This window comes from Acinonyx jubatus, chromosome A2 (assembly GCF_027475565.1).
Source record: "Acinonyx jubatus isolate Ajub_Pintada_27869175 chromosome A2, VMU_Ajub_asm_v1.0, whole genome shotgun sequence".
Lineage (NCBI taxonomy): Eukaryota > Metazoa > Chordata > Mammalia > Carnivora > Felidae > Acinonyx > Acinonyx jubatus.
In genome coordinates, this window is record NC_069383.1 from 48,833,563 (window position 1) to 48,853,386 (window position 19,824).

The 19,824-nt window shown below is 43.7% G+C and overlaps 1 protein-coding gene across 1 annotated transcript in view; it reads left to right on the forward strand.

Moving 5' to 3' along the window:
• JAZF1 (JAZF zinc finger 1) overlaps positions 1 to 19,824 on the forward strand; it is a 332,500-nt gene that overhangs the window by 181,374 nt on the left and 131,302 nt on the right. Inside the window, exon 2 of the mRNA XM_027075172.2 lies at positions 8,532 to 8,604. Coding sequence (XP_026930973.1) covers positions 8,532 to 8,604 — 73 coding nt within the window. The remainder of the gene's footprint in view (positions 1 to 8,531; positions 8,605 to 19,824) is intronic.

Below are 19,824 nucleotides of genomic sequence, written 5' to 3' on the forward strand. Positions count from 1 at the left end.
TAACAGAAATTATCATCCACAGGGAACAGAGGGGCAACCATTCCATTTCTAATAATATCCGTGTAGTTCTCGGCATTGACACTATTGATATTTTAGGCCAGATAATTCTTCGTTGGGGGGAGGGAGAAAAGGGGGGTGTTGTCCTATGGTGCGCATTGTAGGATGTTTAAGCAGCATCCTTGGCTTCCACCCACTAGATACCAGTAGCACCCCCCACCCTGACCCCCTTGTCTCCAGGGGAGACATTAGCAAACATCCCTGTGGTGGACAGAACCCCTGTTCCAGAATCTCTCCGTAAATGTCCTATAACTAATGAATATGGCTCTTCAGCCCCGCTGCCTTTCCATAGTACCCATAGACTTCTTGCCTGTGCCTTCTGCTTCAAACTCCATGCCACTTTTATAGTTCCCCTAACCTTACCCATGAATGACTCCCTCCCCTCAAAACCCAAGGCCATTCATAAGTGAGCCCTTCCCACATCAGCCCTATCTGCACTGTTCTAACTTTGCATCCCTTTGGAGCCCTCTGAATATTGTAGGTACAGTTTTCACATTATCTGTATATACTGGCACAGGCATTTATGTGTGGCTCTCTGTTCCTCTCCCGTCTGACTCTACTGGTCGAACTGTCTGAGCTGGGTGCTTCTATTTGTGTCTTTTGTCTTCTGCATGTCCAAGGCATGGGTTTATGTGTTCAGCGTACATCATAATGAACAGTGATTATTTACAGAGCCTACAGGCTTAGGATGTGTGGCCTCTAAGGTCTGGTCCCCTAAGGGGAGCATCCGTTTTGATGGGAAGTTAAGCAGATTTACACATACGTCTAGTGCAACCAATGGTAGAGGTCGTATATAGGCCGACGCCTTGGAGAATGGGTAGGGTCTCCTTTGGCAAATAATTTTAAACAAAGGGAATGGAGGGGTCTTTCCATAAACAGAGAGTTCCCTCCCAGCCCCGAAGACAGGACTTCAGAGCCTCATTCTCCCTGCTTTTTCTTTTGTCACCTAGCCTTACCCATCAGCAGCTGTCTTCTCTTGCAGATACCTGCTTATATAAAGCTCTTCCATTGTCCAGGAGTGACATAGATGCTCCTTGATGGTCTTTTGTGTAGCATACTACTTGGATCCAACATCAGGCTCATTTCTGGGGAAAGTAGGCCTGTATCTTTATGTGTGCATGCACACATATACGGTGCTCAGTTTTGGCCTTACTCCTGCTTGAAAGAATTTTATTGTGTAATCCCAGCACCTTAGTCTCCGGGGCTGCTGGGTACAGAAGTATAGGTTGTGTACTTCACAAGCATACGCGACAGCCATGATGGTCTCCAGCAGGCCCTCTTGTCACAGGTAACAAGGTGAAAGCTTGGTTAGATAGATAACCCTCTGTCGCCGTCAAAGAGCACAGAATGATAGTGTCATAGATATAAGGCCTACATGTCTCATACTTCGGGAAAAATAGCTCTGACTCAAGCAGTCTTCAATGACATTAGGAGTTTGATGGGTTGATAAAGAGTTAGAAAGCATCCCAGTCAGGGCTGTTTCTAATTACCTGAACCCTCTGGCCATGCCAGGAGCTGGGAGGGCTGCAACATGCCATGTTTGTTTATGAATCAGCCTTCTAGAGCATTGTCTCAGTGGTTCTTGGATGAATAATGTTTACCCACTCACTTGGAGAGGAAAACTCCAGCTACAAACGTGTACCTGAATGCTTTTTTTAATAGGTGGTATTACTGTGCTGCACAGCGGCCCTGACTTTCAGATATTTCACTCATAAAGTTTACAGCAACACTTAGCTGCATCTGGATTTCACATTGAATTTAGGAAGGCAAGAATCTCACTGTAATTTCCACTGACTGCCCTGTAATGGAAATTATGGCTTAGGAAAAGTTTCAAATGACGTGTCTATAAACTGAGGAAAAGTTGATCCATTCAAAGGCTGGTTATGTGCATTGTAGGGTTGTGTGTGTGTGTGTGTGTGTGTGTGTGTGTGTGTGTGTGTGTTTGGTTTTTTTTGAAAGGACCATTTCCAACAAGAAAGCAATATTTATTTCAGCAGCTGAAGTAAACGAGCCGTGAATTAAAAGTTGGTCTCTGTAAATTGTTGGTTCATCAAAATCGGTGCGGAAAGTTCTGCGAACGTTAAAATAGAACTGTGCTGGGCTTTTGAGAAAGCTAGAAAGATGGTCTGCCTGGAGTCCAGTGTTACAACTGGACAGTAGCAATGCGTTGACTTCCGAGGAGGAGTGGCATTTTTGATGGTCAGAATACCCGCCTAATGGGACTCAGTGTGTAGGTCTTCTGGTCCTTGCCCTGCCATTAACTGGGTCTGTGCGAGTAGGTATGTCACATGACCTCCCAAGTCTTGCCCTTGCTCCTGTCTCCATATCTCCCCACCCCTGCTACTGTTTGGTTTGGTATCTCCCATTCATCTTCATGACTTTCACCCGAATGTCCAATGGCCATTCCTTGACTATTCTTGGCTCATATCTAAGACCGAGGCAATAAAAAGCTGATAAGAGGCTCTGGATGGAGACATGGATGAGGCTCACTGACCATGGGCTTAACCTCAGGGGGGATCATTTAATCAGGGAATTGCCGGATGTCAGCATCTGGTGGTCTCTTCTCTGAGCCCACTTAATCAGAGGACTCCACCAGCCAGCTGCTGGGGTGGTTGGGAGCAACAGGGTAGGCCTATTTCTATTTGCATCCCCTTTTCAGCCCTGGCCTCCCCCGTTCCCCTCTACCTCTGCTGTGCTTGATTTCCTGGTTCAGTGCCTCTGGACAATTAACCATTGAAACAAACTTCCCATTTTCTGCTCTGAACTGTCCCTTCCTTGCCTTGTGAGTCTCCAGGTGCCTCCAGGCCAGGCCCAACTCAGGGCTTCCATAGCGGGTCCACCTCCTGGCACCTGGGTCTCTCCCACGGCAGGCACTTGAGAGTGTAGCTGCTTCTCCTCTCTGGGTCACTTTCTACTCCTGCAGGGGTTTCCCACCTTCCAGAATCCTAGCTGAAATCACTGGTCTGCTGACCTCTCCCCTTTCTTTCTTCTCTCCCTCCGGAGATTTTTTTCTATTCCTGTAGTTCTACTTTAGTGGGACCTTGGGTGACGAAGGAAACAAATGCCCGTGATCCGTCTGCCACGTTTGACCAAAAATTCGACTTTCTGGCCATAAAACTGGTGTATCCCTCCAATAATTGTGCGTTCTCAGACTTGCCAGCCACAGAGCTGAGCGCTGGAGAGATAAGAGGAGACAGGTTTTCACCTCTGAGAAGTGTGGAAGGGGGGCAGGATGTACCCGGATGATGCCTCTGTGGGTCCTGGCGAGGGAGTGGGGCACAGAAGGGATGTGGCGAATGCAGCCAGGGGTGTGGGGGAAGGCCACACTGAATAAACTAACACTCTGTGGTCTTTTAGGAGTTCAGCTGTTAGGGGAAGAGGGAGCACAGGCTACGCCCATTAATTATGACTGAGGGAGCCCAAAGAAAAGTGGTGGATCCAGCCCGGATCTTCTGAATCCTGTGTCTGACTGCGTGGGCCTATGCGTCTCCAGGGTCTTATGCGCTGCTAGTCCCTCACTGCTTCCACACCCACGTCCTCTCAGCCTCCCACTCTTACTATAGACTCTTGGACAAGATCCTGGTTTGGGGAGAACGCCAAATGTGAAGGGGGCCCTCTCAGGGGGGCATGATACTGCCTCTTCGGCTCACTGGTGCCCCTCTCAGCCTGGAAACAGCTCATTGCTGATCGAGGCCTCGTCAGTCTTGGGGAGAGGTAGGACCACTGGTTCCTCACTTTCTCGAATTTGTAAGTAATTCAGGCCTATAAAAATCCTAACAGAGTATGCTAGCTAAGGCATAGCCAAGGCCCGTGAGCTTATTAATTAAGCCTCCGTTAACCCAACAAACAACCTCGATGGCTTTATTTTGGCTGGAAGATAGTGCTATAAAAGTCCCCACATTGGCCACAAATCCACTCAGTTGCCACTGGTCCCCCACTCCAGAGACAGCGGGGACGATGAGCATGAGCCGTACTGATTGACCACCATGGCCTTTCCTTCGTGTTTTTTTTTAATTTTTTTTTTTTAACGTTTTATTTATTTTTAAGACCGGGAGAAACAGAGCATGAACAGGGGAGGGTCAGAGAGAGAGGGAGACGCAGAATCTGAAACAGGCTCCAGGCTCTGAGCTGTCAGCACAGAGCCCGACGCGGGGCTTGAACTCACGGACTGCGAGATCATGACCTGAGCCGAAGTCGGCCGCTTAACCGACTGAGCCCCCCCAGGCGCCCCTCCTTCGTCGTGTTCTAATTCCGCTTTCTATTGAGAAGGGTCCGAATGCTGTCCTTTTCCTTATTTCTGCCATCTGCCTCGCCATTTTCCTTGCCACTTGAGACGTAGTGGGAGCTAGTGCCGTGACCTTGAGCCCTTCGGCCATTGAATTGAATCTATAAAGCCAGGAGTCACTATGACCCTAACGAGCTACAGAAATCTTCCACTTTGTGCGTAGTCCTTCCCGTACCCCTGAGCGTTCAAACTACTAGCCCGAGGTAGGAACCCTGGAAGAGGCACATTGCCGTCTATTTTAGAAGATGCCACGTTCCATGAAGCTGAAGGAGGCGGATAGGTTTTTATCACTTGGGTATTTATAAACCTTTACATTCGATTTCTCTTAGCCATCAGTCAGTGGGCATCAGGGGGTGGTATGAGGCAGAAAAGCAGAATCCCTCCGTGCTTTTTCTTGGCTCCCCCGCTGCCCTGCTGAAAACATTTGGGTTTCTCTTCTTGTCACTGCTTAGCGCCAGAAAAGTGGTAGAGTGTTGTCGTCTGTGGCCGTAGACAGCCACATTATAGAAAACGCTTGCCTTCCTGCCAGTTGCTAGCTTGTGGACCATCCTGCGGCTGGGGGGGGGGGGGGGGGGCGGCGGCGGCAGGGGGAGGAAAAGAAAAAATCAGGTGCCTCGATCCCACAGCCCGTTTACCAAGGTGGATTATATCTCTGGGCCGTGGTAGCCGATGTTCCAGTTTCAGGTTTTTATTGGCACCGTAAACAAACAAGCCAGCGAACTATCTGGGCGACTGTGGGCTACAGCCATTGCCATTCATATCCCATTTCTTCCTGCAGCAGCTTATGTGCAAAAAAGTTCTCAGTGGCATGGCACACGGAATAGGGAAGTTCTTTTTTATTGCCTTCAGTCCTATCCAGTGGATAGCATTGCTCTCTCCAGCCCCTTCTGACAATGGACGGTCCGTGTCCCCGAGGAGCGCGTCGTCATCCTGTGTGACAATCCTCGTCTCTTTTTGCTCTAATCCTTTCCTGTAGAGAGTTTCCAGCAGCAGGCGGTTACATTTCTGCCAGGGAGAGAGAAATAATAAAGGCAGCTATTCTACTTTTACTGAATGTGAAGGGCTCAACGGCGTAATTAAATCCATAAAACGGTGAGTCACGATCACGGCGCACCAGCCAGCCAGGAAGCGAGGGACGGAGCTGAGGTTGATTTGCGACCAGCAGCTGATCCTGTTCCTCCAGTAGCACTCGTGTAGGCCTCTTCCTGATTTCTGGGCACCAAGCGCCTCATTTCATTTTTAAGAACGCGAAGCTTTAATGAATGTTCCAAAGCTTGCCCAAGGAAACATCTAATCTGAAAAAGATGTGGTTAAGCCTGGTAGATGTCTGTCTGGAAGGTCTGCTCTCTTGTCAATTAACCAGAGTCTGCCTCCGAGAAAAAGGGAATCCTGCCTGAGGTGCTTCCAGATGGCCTTTTTGTCGTGGAAGACGGTGGCGTTCGGAAGCTTCTGGAAGTCCATTTCGCCACTAGGTAATTTGAGGGTATGTGAGCATTAAGCCTAGCATAGGTTATGGAAGGTAGTGAAACACCGTAAGAAAACGGTATTTCAAAACCTTGCTTTGCAACTGGCATGCAAACATTCTTGATTCTCTGTGAAAGATTATAAGGTGAAATTTGTGTTGTCAGTGGCCAACACCATTCATTTGAGCATCAGGGAACGGAAGAATTTGTATAAGGTGTTTCTTCGCCTTCTCCAAAGAGGCATCGGCATGTGACAAGGAAAAGAAGGCTATAACTGTATGTTTGTGTGTATACTTGCTCACACGCTAGGAGAACAAAAGTGAAAGCCAAGGTGGCTTAGAGAGGAGCCATGTTTAAAACAGTTTAGAACTTTTATAACTTAGAAACAAAGGAAAGCTCCGGAGGATGGTTTGTGAGAAAACAGACCAAATGTCCGTTAACAAGAATGAAGGCAACAGTGGAAGATACAAAAATGTTCATTGGCCTCCTAACTCTTTTCCCCTTTCAACACACATTTTAGGGCGCCTGGGTGCCTCAGTCGGTGAGCGTCTGACTTCAGCTCAGGTCATGATCTCGTGGTTTCTAGGTTCGAGCCCCGCATCGGGCTCTGTGCTGACAGCTTGGAGCCTGCTTCAGATTCTGTGTCTCCCTCTCTCTCTGCCCCTCCCCTGCTTGTGTGTGCGCACGCTCTCGCTCTCTCTCAAAAATAAACAAACATTAATTTAAAAAAAAAAAAAAAACACACATTTTAGAATGGCACTCTTCTCTTTCAAAACGATACACCTTATGAAATCCGGCACCAGATGACTCTGAAGGAATGGGTTTTAGTGAATCAAGTTCTGGCCCGCGCGCGTCTCAAAATCTCAGCACCTCTGTCATCAGGCACTCCACGTGAGGTCAAACCGTTTTGCGAGCGTTTGGGAGATTTTCCACCCAGACATTTGCAATCATTGCCTTGTTCTTTCTTATCTTCCTCTTGATTTTCGTGGTTTTTGTTTCCAATCTCTTGCTTCTTAACCTCGTTAAGCACCTGCAGAGACCTTGCAGGATTGGTCTGTCACTCACCATTTGCACACATAGCCTGCCCAACATTCCAATGGACGGTTCTGGGGGATAAAGCACCCTGGTGAGCATTGTTCTACTGACTCCTCTCTAGTGAACACAGGTGAGGTGCCCAGAGCATTTCTCAGAAACACAGCTATGCTTTGGGGGTCACAGCCAACTTGGATGAGTGTGAGGAGAGGTTGAATTTGAACACTAAGCTTCCCTTGAAGAGTGGTTGCCGGTATTTAGAGATTGTGGGTCGTGGGTCGTATCTGCAGGCGCGTGATCTGCAACCAGCCTCAGTTGCTTATGTAACCATTGTGGGAGGGAGAGGAAATGCAGAGTTATTGATCTGTTCTCACTCGTGCTGCCAAAACCCGGAGACCCGACTTGATGGAGCCATTCAGAGAAGCTTTGTCTCTTGTTTCAGAATTGGGCATTGAGGACCTGCAGTGGCAAAGACCCAGGAAGTGGGAGTTCAGAGTAGTATGTGTCTGAAATTCTTGGCATAGGAAAAACAATGAAGTGAACATGCGATTCTTCACTTTGGCACCAAGAATAAAATTGCCACCACTTCCCAGTGCGAGCCTGGGAGTCAAAAAGCGTTGGAAGTGGATTGTTATGCTATCATTTTTGCCACCCGTGCTCTATGCCACCACGTCTGCACCCCCACCCCCATCACCTGTTAATGTGCTTTGGGGTTAGTGCGTGTATCTTACATCTACCACGTGCAATAAACACTTCCTGTACAAAGGTGCTTGAAACAACATCTGTCATTACATCAAAGAAGGTGTTATTGCCCAAGTGCAGCTGGAAGAGTTCTAATAACGAGATGGCTTTAAATGAGGTTATAATGAAAAAGAAATCTGTGTGAAATGCCTGGACCTTTTTTTCGTGGAAAATAAGCTGTGTTCAGTTTTCCCCCTTTTATAGTCTCCCCATACAAACGTCGCCTTTGCCTGTGTTGAGCGCAGTCTTTGTTCGACGTGAGAAGCTGGAGAATACGCTTCTGGTTGTGAAAAGTGCACTTTTTGTGCGTGCCATGTTGGAGAAGCACCATTAAAGAAGGTTGCTATGGTGTTGAATTCTCTCTTCGGGGGGAAAAGCCCCTCTGATGAATGTGAGATTTGTGGATTCTGAGCCAGCATGAGCATTCCTGATTGAGAGTCTAGAAAAGGTTATAATAAACTCATTATATAATTAAAAAGGACAAGAGCTACCCTCCAGAATGTGAATCCAAACCCAGAAAAGTGTTCAGTGAACAAGAACAATACTCAGTCGATTTTCAAATTGATGGAGCTTTCCAATGGCAACTAATTTGTTCCAGCATTCAAGTGAGCATAATTAACAGAGACTTTCTTTCTTAGGCCGATTACCCTCCCCAAACCATGCCAACATTGTAACTGTAAGCAGTGAAAACCAATATTTATGAGGGGGATTGTGCAAGAGTTTGTGTGACAGATGGACATTTTATCACTGTTGATGTTTGGAATTCCCTTGAAAAGTAATGTAATATCTTGTTATTTATGAATGAAAGGACAAATGATTGTGCTTTGCTGTCTGGGTTTTCTTTAAAACGAGGTATGTTAAATCTTTTCTCTCTGTTTAACCTCGATTACGTTAGGTACCCTCGTATATTCTGATGCAAAAGCTGAAAAATCGTAAATGTGTTTTTGTTACAGATACAGATCCACGTGTTTTAGAAAAACAAGAATTACAGCAGCCAACCTATGTTGCCCTCAGTTACATTAATAGGTAAGCCGTTTTCAGAACTTATAGCAACCTCGTATCTACCACGTTTATTTTTTAAATGCATCTTTTTAGCGGTAGAAAAAATTGCTTTCTCCCAGTCTTCAAATATTTACTGGAGATTATTTCACATCAACCTCTATACAGCATTTTCTTGTTTCTCTGTTGCAAAGATGTAGGATTGTAGTTCTCTGTGCATATGGCTGAAAACATGACTGATTTATAAGCTCATTCTGGAAGTATTTTGTATGCAGACTTAGACTATGCTCTTTTGACTTCATAGGGCAGTTTGGGAGATTAATGGATTTATGTTTGAGTGAACCTTTTAAACCCTCAGGTGAACGGGTACTTTATGAATTCAGAACATTGTTGGAATAGCAGAATATATCTGCATATAACAAACTGAAATAATTTAATATCCGAAAGTTATTTAGTAGCAGCTCCTTTGTAGTAAAAACATTCTCAACAAGCGACCCCCATCTGTGTGGAGTAACAGGAGTTTTTCCTGAAACTGACCGTGTGAGCATGACTTTAGAGAACACTTAGAACTTGATACGAGTCTGTCGGAGGACCTGGTGTTTTCAGCCAACGTAAGTGATTAAGGAGACCGTGATTTCTGGAGACAACCTAAAATCAACTCATGTTAAGAAAACACACATCCCCAAAGAGAAAAAGGCAACATAAAAGCAAAACTGGTTTTTAATGAGAATGAGATACTCTGCTCGTAATTCAGTGCATGTATTTCTGTCAACTGCCCCCCCCACCCCCCCGCCTTTTTTTTTATATGAGGCGAAGAGTGGTTTCAGTCTCTAGGTTCCAGAGCTGAGGTTCAGGGTCTGGAGTAGAAAATGGGGAATGAATGATCTGTGTTGTTTCACTTCGACGCATTTTGGGGGGAAAACTTACTTAAATCTTCAGAGAGCTTTGAGTTAGAGTTGCGTGTACTCAGTTCCACTTTCTTTTACAAAGCAGGTTTTTAAAAGGATTCATTAACATAAACATCTATTTGCATATTGCCTTTGGATTTCTTGCTTATCAGCCTTGCCTGGAAGTGAGATAAAGTATCTACAGTTTCTTAGTGCCCATAATTTTTGAAATGGTTTAAGTAGAATACCTTCAAAATCACACCAGATACAAATACAGGTGTATATGCTTGTCTGAATTTCTCAGAAAACTGGTTTCCCAGGATTAACATGGGTCTTAAAGGCTTTAATTGTACTTTAGAATTATGTGTACGTAACATAGGTTAAGTAGCCTACTAGTATTGGGCAGTTCGATCTATAGGCTTATGGACTGTGACATTGAATAGGATTAGTGTGGCTACTGTTTTAGGTAAAATAAGTTACCTACATTTATACAGGTATAAATACCAAACTTTAATCCAATAAGAATGTGTGAGATTTAAAAAAAGGTTTTTTTAAAATGTTTATTAATTTTTGAGAGCGAGAGAGCATGGGTGGGGAAGGAGCAGAGGGCGGGGGGGGGGGGGTTGTGGGGAGACACAGAATCTGAAGCATTGCGCTCCAGGCTCCAAGCTGTCAGCACAGAGCCCGACATGGGGCTCGAACTCACGAACCATTAGATCATGACCTGAGCCAAAGTCAGACGCTTAACAAACTGAGCCACCCAGGCGCCCCTGGAATGTATGAATTTTTTGTATTCAGTCATTCATCATGTTGTCAGACATGTAGGCTGTAGCGATTTACTCATTACAGAGGCATCATACTCACCAAAGAAATACTCTGCCAGGTGTGACCTAGGACTACAAAAAAAAACAATAGGGACAAGGGCCACACCCAAAAACCACCAGAGAATTTGAGTCAAGTATGATAGTTTAGCATAAACTGGACAGTAGGATAAGCCTGAATCCCAAAGTCTTGGCATAGGAAAAACAATGATGTGAACGTGAGATTCTTAACTCCGAATTCACCATATCCTGCCCTAGAGGACACAGAGTAGACGTACAAGGGGATTGATAGGTTTGCTGGTGATCTCTAGGTTAAGAGAAGGACTGTGCATGGACGGTTGCCCAGGTTACTAACCACCTTTCTCCCTCGAGATCCCTTTGTGCACAGTGCCACATTTGTAACATGGTACTTAACACCTGATAGACACTCTGGGTATTTGTAGGTGATAGATAAACACCTAGTAAATGAGAGGGCTGAGCAATGAATGAATAGCTGCAAGGCGGAAGCCAAGTCTGGCCCCAGGGAAAGATATGCTAAAAGGCGCCTTAGGGCCCTTAGACACAGAAGGGAAACCTTGAAATTCACATGAAGCCAGTACAAGAGTCAAGAAGAGAGCCACAAGGGTTAGGTAATTGGAAAGAAAGCTTGACGGCAATATCCTGAAAACAGCAGAAAAGAGCATTATTGAAAAAAAAAATAAAGTTGAACAAATAAAGATTTTTTTTTTTCCCTCAAACCTCAGGGGAAAATAAAGTCTAATTTCGCTGAGCAGCGAAGACAAAAAAATCTCTCTGCTCATATACCTGTTTATACAACTCTAATGTACGTTTGAACGTCTCAAAATTGAGATGAAACTTTCTTTGGCAAGAACATTGCTAAAGACTGAAATCTACAGAGTTTGGGGTCCTTAAAAATGGAGCTAGCTTTTTGGATTATAAAAAGAAAAGAGCCGAGTGGAAACTGGAGCCTTTATTTATACTTATTTTATTAAAAAAATTTTTTTTTTAGGGGCGCCTGGGTGGCTCAGTCAGTTAGGCTCAGGTCATGATCTCACGATCTCTTCAGCTCAGGTCATGATCTCACGGTTCGCGGGTTCGAGCCCAGCGTCATGCTCTGTGCTGACAGCTCAGAGCCTGGAGCCTGCTTCGGATTCTTTGTCTCCCTCTCTCTCTCTGCTCCTCCCCCACCCATGCTCTGTCTCTGCCTCAAAAATAAGTAAACATTAAAAGAGAATTTAAGATTTTTTAAATTGTAGGTAACTACACCTATTTCAAATATCTTTACTCTTGAACGTAACGTGTCGAACAAATCTTGAATTCCTTGAAAAGCGGGTCTGTTATAACACCTGAGCAAACTGTAAAATGTAAATGGCTTAGTAAGAATGAGAGAGACTGAATGAATTAGTAGGGTTATGGGAACAGTTTGGGGGCAGGGGGAGCCGGATATGAGCTTTAAGGACACGAAACTCGTTAATTTTGTCGTGTGAGGATCAACGAGAAGTCCATGCATGGGAAATTTAATTACTTAGTCTGTATAACATGCAAATGCCTGGAAAGTATAAAGGGCAAGAAGAAAAGCTACAGATTTTGAATCAGAGAATAATGTAGATATAGTACTAGAAGGAACGAATGTAACACTTCTTATGCTTGGAACTCGATGCTGAGCGTTTTTTACATTATTTGAGTCTTCCCAATAACCACGTGAAGCAGGTACTGTGATGATCTCCACTGTGCAGGTGCAGAAGTGGTGACACAGAAGTTAAGTGGCTTGTCGTAGGTCCCCAGGTGGTATGCAGGGGAGTATTGTGTTCAAACCTTCACTGCCAGACTCCAGAATCTGGGTTCCTCATCACTGTACCGGCTGATTTGTTGGAAGATCAGAGGGAATTTGGAAAGCTAAGGCTGGAAAAATACGGTTGGACAGCCGGGAAGAGGGGACACAGACCTAAGAATCAGAGTAATTGCCATGCTGTAGATAACCGGAGGGTCGCAGCCTAATAAAATCAAACCTTAGGAGACAGCGGGAGCCAAGCCTGCTAGGAGCGAGGTCCACCAGGGAGGCCTAAATGGTACGTCACTACTGGGAAAGTGAGCGAGGGTGCTAGGCACATCCTAGCATAGCAGGCCTCAGCTGTGCAGGGGAGGAACATGTTCCCATCTCCAGAGGAGAGAAAGGGCAGAGCTCGTGACTTTAGGGGAAACCATCTAACACTCAGCGTTGGTGACTCCCCCGAATGGGTAACGGAGCTAACTTACAGACGAGGTAACCTACATGGCCGTGGCTGTTAGTTGCGTTATCTTTTCTACAAAACGTTCTTCTGAAGATGAAGTTTCCAAAGTTTAAAAATACGTGTATCACTTTGGCGAATGCTGTAAAGGGATATCCTGCCTAGGCGCAAATTGGTACCTTCTTGCAGTCAATCCTTGTTATTTACTACCTAATAAAAGTTTGATATTTTCTTGCACCTAAACTACAGCTCTACTGAAATTCTCTTTGTAAGGCTCCCTGTGTGGCTGGGCACAGCAATCGTTAGGTTTGACCTCCTCTGAAAGTGGAATTTTATTTAGCTTAGTGTTTGCTATTAAATAGCAAATTCTAAAATGGGTTTCATAGAACAGCAGTTCTGAGGTGTCGTTTCGTCTGTCTGTCTGCCTCTCTCTTTCTCACGTGCGCGCGCGCACGCACGCACACACCTCATTTACTCCTAAAGAATTCTGTGGTCAATTAAGTTTGGTAAATTTTGAGTTAAATCTGCAGCTAAGAAAACCGTTGTATTTATCAAATCTTTTCCTTCCTTTGCTGCTATACCTTTTAAGCCTCTAAGAGGGATGATCTATTGTTCATAGGGAGCTGATCCCAGAGCACTTTTTCTGGAAGCATCTGATGGGACTAGTTTTGCATATACCAGCAGGAGGTGGCTACAGTTAGATCACTTTCACTTACATCTTCAACTTCCCCAAGGAACCCTGAAGGCTTTTATGCAGGAAAGCTTTCTTTTCGTTTTCTGATTCAAAATACAGAATGCTATTTTCTCTTTCCTCATGGTCCACTGGGACAAAGGAAAATAAAATTGTGCCCTTTTATGGTAACTCAATCAAATTTTTTGTGCCTCTTTTACTAGTGATCCCTTTCCTTCTCCTAGCCTTCCCAAACACCTAGTTGGCTTCTGTTAAAATAAAACTTTGGGGTGCATGGGTGGCTCAGTTGGTTAAGCATCCAACTCTTGATTTCAGCTCAGGTCATGATCTCACGGTTCGTGGGTTCAAGCCCCGCATCAGGCTCTGAGCTGACAGTGCAGAGCCTACTTGGGATTCTCTGTCTCCTCTTTCTGCCCCTCCCCCACTTTCTCTCTCTCTCGAAAATAAACATTAAAAAAATAAGATAAAATTTTTATTTTCTTACTTAGAAACCATCACTTTATTTCCCCCGTCTCCAATATAATTCTCTTCCATCTTTGAAAGAGAGCAATGCAGTGGCTAAAAGTATGGGTAGAGTGGGGCGTCTGGCTGGCTCAGTCGGTAGAGCATATGACTCTTGATCTCTGGGTTTTAAGTTCAAGCCCCATGTTGGATACAGAGATTACTTAAAAATAAAATTTAAAAAAATGGGACAAGTCAGGCTACATAGAGACCTGTCTGTACTATTCATAAGCTTTGTGAGCAGGTTGACAATCTCAGCCTCTGTTTCCTCCTCTCTCATGACACTTTCTTCTTATGAGTATTAATTCGTGCATATGAAGCACATGCATCTCTGCCTGGGATGTAGTTTTTACATAAGTATAGGTCTTTTAATTATTTTTTTTATATTCTCATGCTAAGTCACCCATCAAGTCAGTAATTAGAGGAACAACTGCAGAGGGGAAGCACTGCTTTGGAGTGAGACCAGAACCACTCCCACCAGGAAATAAGCTCCATGAGGGCAGGGACATTTTCTGTCTCCCACAACTGTGTCCCCAATCCACAGAATAGTGTCTGGCATATAATAGTTTCCTGATGTTTATGGAATGGGTGAATGAATGCATGTGAATATGTGTATAAGTGAAAGAGAGTGAATAAATGTCCAGGAACTTTGGGGACCCTTCTGTAAGAAACCAGGAGCCTCTGCTACCCATGTGCACTGAGAAGGCTACATGATCAGAATGGATGCTGTGCTTTTATTCAGCATTCCTATGGGATGCAGCACAAAAATATACTAAATATACTAAAAATATACTAAATATACTAGTATACTAATATACTAAATATTCTAAAATATCACTAGTTCTCCTGCCATAAACAACTGGACAAATTTATGAGATCATGGTTTTTAGGCTCTGGATAATAGGTAGTAAAGACTGATCCCTGAGAGAGAGGAAACATTAGACAAGCTCTCTGGTCGTTTGGCTTATTCTGAGGACAATTTCCTTATGCAGTGGAGTACGCTAGAACATAAACACAGCATAACATTCCCACTGTCCTGAAAAGAGGTCTGTCAGTGTTGGGGGCAACTAAAGCTGCTGAAATCTGTAGCACAGGGGGACTGGAGATGAGAACGAGGCCACAGAAGTCTGTATGAGGGTCTTTCTTGAGTCCATAGCTGAGAGTGGACTGTACATGCTGTTATTTGGGGTAAGACTGCATCTTAGCAAAGAGCAGCAACTACATGGGTGAGAGTGAAACCGTGAGACCAGAGGTGAGATGGTGCCGGTGGGCAGGGCATTCTAGCCCAGTCAGCATGGAAGTGACTGGTTAAAATCCTACTCTTTTAACTGAGATATTAGAAATAAGGACTTTGTCCTGGAGTGTGGCCTGCTTTAGAGCCACTCTAACAATACCTAAAACCAAGTCTCTCCAAGATCTTGTTTGGAAATGGGTCCTGAGAAGTTAGAAGTTCTTAGGGAAACACTTTGAGCTTTGCACAGATTGGCCCTGAGAAGATATAAATCTAGGCCTATATAAATTCAACATAATCATCCTGAAATTGAACTGCGTGCTAGAGCACAAGTCAGTAGTCTTCATAGGAATGAATCAGATATCACGATGTCTAATATGCAATAAAAAATTACTAGACATGAAGGACAGAAAAATCTTAGACACAGAAAAAAAGCAGTCAATTCAGACCCTCCCTAACATTTGATTTGGCCCAGATGTTAGTTTTAGGAAACAAAGACCTGAAAGCAGTCATTATAAATATGTTTAAGAACTCAAAGGAAAAATACACTAAAAAGTTGTTTTGAATAAAAATAAAATCAGTCTGGATACTTCTTTTAAATCCTCCTACCAGAATATAAACTGCTTAATGAAAGCTTTCTTCCTCTTTCCCACTTTTCTTCCCACTCCAAAACCTCACCTAATTCTCCCAAACCATCATTCTGGCTGTTTCAGTTGGACTCATTTTTGCCAGATTATAGTCAGTCATACCCTCATAAAAAATGCTGTAATTAGCCAAGTGTGCACCGGCCTTCTATTTTATACAAACAAGACTGAAGCACTTGATTTTTTTTTTTAATCTAAAGGCAGTAGGGTTTTTGTTCGTTTGTTTGTTTGTTTGTTTGTTTTTTTAATGAAACCACCTGTTTGTGGTCTTCTGAGAGCAGTCCGTATTCATTACAATATAAGACCTGCTTTCGTATTTCCCTCCTTGGTCCACCAGATCTGAAGTTCTGGGTGCCCCAGCCCCATACTGAAGTTTGTGGGCTAATGCATGCCATAAACATGTTGCATGCTGTTAGATCTCAAACACCAGACATTGTGCTACCATTTTCTTAACCTGTTTTTTTACAAACATCGGTTGAAACAAAGCCGAGATGGCTGCCTGCCAGATTTTCCTTGTAATATCTCTAACCTGATTTGGCTTGCTCATTGTGTTCTGCAAAAAACCATGTACTCTCAAGGGACACTGGGAAGCTGGAAAGAGCCCTTACATGACATTTTGGCTCGCTGCAGCAGAATTAGCTTGTACTGCTGGCATAAAACACATGGTGAGAGAGGTGAGTCTTGGCAGACCTTGGTGATATGATTTGCTTGTTAGGCACTGGGCCTCCTTGCATAACTAACTTCTTTGTTGTCTGCAGTTTGTTCTTAGGGCAATCAGTGTTTTAAAGCAGGATGCATGTACAACTCCACATTAGGCCATGCTTTTAGTCTTTCTTGTGTCCACCCATCAGTATTTACGACTGATCTTTTTTTTTATTGTTTCAGTATAGTTAACATACAGTGTTAATATTAGTTTCAGGTGTACAATATCTTGATCCAACAATTCCATGCATTACTCTGTGCTCATCATGATAAGTGTACTCTTAAGTCCCATAAGCCATTTAACCCATCCCCCCACCTCCTCTCCTTTGGTAAACATCAGAGCTCTGTATTTAAAAGTCTGGCCTCTGATTTGTCTCTTTTGTTTGTTTCTTAAATTCCATGTATGTTGAAATTATATAGTATTTGTCTTTCTCTGACTTATTTCACCTAGCATTACACCCTCTAGATCAATCCACATTCTTGCAAATAGCAAGATTTCATTCTTTTCATGGCTGAGTAATATTCCTCTGTGTGTGTGTGTGTGTGTGTGTGTGTGTGTGTGTGTGTGTGTGTGTATCCATTCATCTATTGATGCACACTTCGGCTGTTTCCATCACTTGGCTATTGTAAATGCTGCGATAAACATAGAGATGCATATATCTTTTCAAATTAGTGTTTCATATTTTTTGGTAAATAGCCAGTAGTGGAATTACTGGGTCATATGATAATTCTATTTTAAATTTTTTGAGGAACCTGCATTATGTTTTCCACAGTATGGAAACTGGCGGCACCAATTTGCATTCCCACCAACAGTGCACAAGTATTCCTACATCCTCATCAATACTTGCTGTTTCTCGTGTTTTTGATTTTAGCCAGTCTGACAGGTGTGATACCTCATAGTAGTTTTGATTTGCATTTCCCTGATCAGTGATGTTGAATGTCTTATCATGTGTCTGTTGGCCATCTTTGTTGTCTTTGGAGAAATGTCTGTGTCTTCTTATTTTTATTTTCAACGTTTTGTTTTTTTTTTTTTTTATTTTTTTTTTAGTTTTGGGACAGAGAGAGACAGAGCATGAACGGGGGAGGGGCAGAGAGAGAGGGAGACACAGAATCGGAAACAGGCTCCAGGCTCCGAGCCATCAGCCCAGAGCCTGACGCGGGGCTCGACTTCACGGACCGTGAGATCGTGACCTGGCTGAAGTCGGACGCTTAACGGACTGCGCCACCCAGGCGCCCCTGTGTCTTCTTATTTTTAATTGGATTATTTGTTTTTGGGGTGTTGAGTTTTATAAGTTCTTTATATATTTTGAATAATAACCCTTTATCGGATATGTCCTCGGCAAATATTTTTTCCCTTTCAGTAGGTTGTCTTTTAGTTTTGCTGATGATTTCCTTTTCTGTGCATAAGCTTTTTATTTTGATGTATTCCTAATAGTTTATTTTTGCTTTTGTTTCCCTTGCCTCGGGAGACCTATCTAGAAAAATGCTGCTACAGCTGAGATCAGAAATTATTGCCGGTGTTCCCTTGAAGGATTTTTATGATTTCAAATCTGATTCACATTTAGGTCTTCAATCCATTTTGAGTGAATTTTTGTGTATGGTGTAAGAAAATGGTCCAGTTTCATTCTTATGCATGTAGCTGTCCAGTTTTCCCAACACCATTTGATGAAGAGACTTATTCCCCTTGCATTTTTTGTCTTTGTTTTTGTTTTTGTTTTTTGTTTAATTAAGCAAGCTTTATCCCAATGTGGGGCTTGAACTCACTACCCTGAGATCAAGAGTCGCATGCTCTACCAACTGAGCCAGCCAGGTGCTCCCTACCCCATTGCGTACTTTCTTCCATTGAGATGAATTAACCACATAATCATGGATTTATTTCTGGACTCTCTATTTTGTTCCATTGATCTATGTGTCTGTTTCTGTGCCAGTACCATACTGTTTTGACTACTACAGCTTTGTAATATTATTTGAAGTCTGGAACTATGATAGGATACCTCCAGTTTTCTGTGAAAAATGCTATTGATATTTTGATAGGTATTACATCGAATCTGTAGATTGCTTTGGGTAGTATAGACATCTTAACAATATTATGTTACCATCCACGAGCATAGATTCCTTTGTGTCATCTTTAGTTTCTTTCATCCATGTTTTATTTAGTGTTTCAGAGTACAGGTATTTTACCTCCGTGGTTTAGTTTATTCCTAGGTATTTTATTCTTTTTGGTGCAATTGTAAGTGGGATTGTTTTATTTCTCTTTCTGCTACTTCATTATTAGTATATAGAAATGCAACAGATTTCTTAGAGGCACCTGGGGGACTCAGCTGGTTGAGCATCCAACTCTTGATTTTGACTCGGGTCATGATCCTAGGGTTGTGGCACCAAGCCCTACATGGGGCTCCATGCTGAGTGTGGAGCCTGCTTGAGATTCTCTCTTTCTCTCCCCATTTCCCTTTCCTCTGCTTGTGTTTTCTCTCCAAACAAAGAAAAGAAATGCAACAGTTGTATCCTGTGACCTTACTGAACTCATCTGCCCGTTCTAGTCGTTTTGGGATGGTGTCTTTAGGGTCTTCTATATATAGTACTGTTATGACTGATCTTTTTTATGCATCTTTGAGTGCAGTTCAAAGCTGCATTACATTTTTTTCAAAATCTTCAAACTTACTGCAATTAGAGATTCCGTGACTTGAAACCATTTAGTAATAGCCTTGTATTTTCTCTTCTTCTCCCTTTGTAGAAACCCATTTCCTGAACTTCGTCCTAAGCAAGAGCTTCTATACTTTCAGTATTTCCAACTGTGACATTTCTGTGTCGATCAGAGTGTCCACTGTCGCCTCTTCAGCCTCTCCCTGGAACCCCATTCACCTTGAGTCCTGTAGGGTCCGAGACCTTCCTTCCTTGCCTCCCCATTCAGGCTGGTTGCTGGACATTAACTTTGAATGTATCAATTGAGATTCATTCCCTCCTCTCATTGAGCTTGCTCACTCATTGTCTCCAATCTCTCAGGGTCAGATAAAACCAACAAGTGCCTCTCAGGCTAGCCGCTGGGAGTCACTATCGAAAAGCACCTACCTGTGTCCCGCCACAGACATAGTCTCCCTGACCTTGGCTGGGCCCTCAAGGCCATCCCATAGTTCGTGTTCAGCCCACGTTAAAACCTTGCTAACCTCATCACAGTCGGTTTGAATGTACCCGTTGTACACAAGTTCCTAAAGGCATTCCCGATCCCCTTGTCAGCAGATGCTCTCAGTTCCCGTGCTGAGAAGATAACGGCTGCTTCTGCGTCCCCACTCAACTTCTCACTTGTCCTCTCCAAATTCATCTGGATCTTTCGTCCATGTTCTCCTCATCCTTTCTCCCTTGTTCAAAGCTGGCACCACGGCCTTTACTCCGCACCCACCTCTCATCCCTGTGGCCTTGAAACGCCTCTCCTCTGGCTTCCTTTCATAACCGCACATAGATCCGAAGGGCTTGTCCGTCTTAAGAATTCCCTGTCCGTTTCTATTTTCTCTTCATGGATGACTATGGCATCTTCCTTGACAACT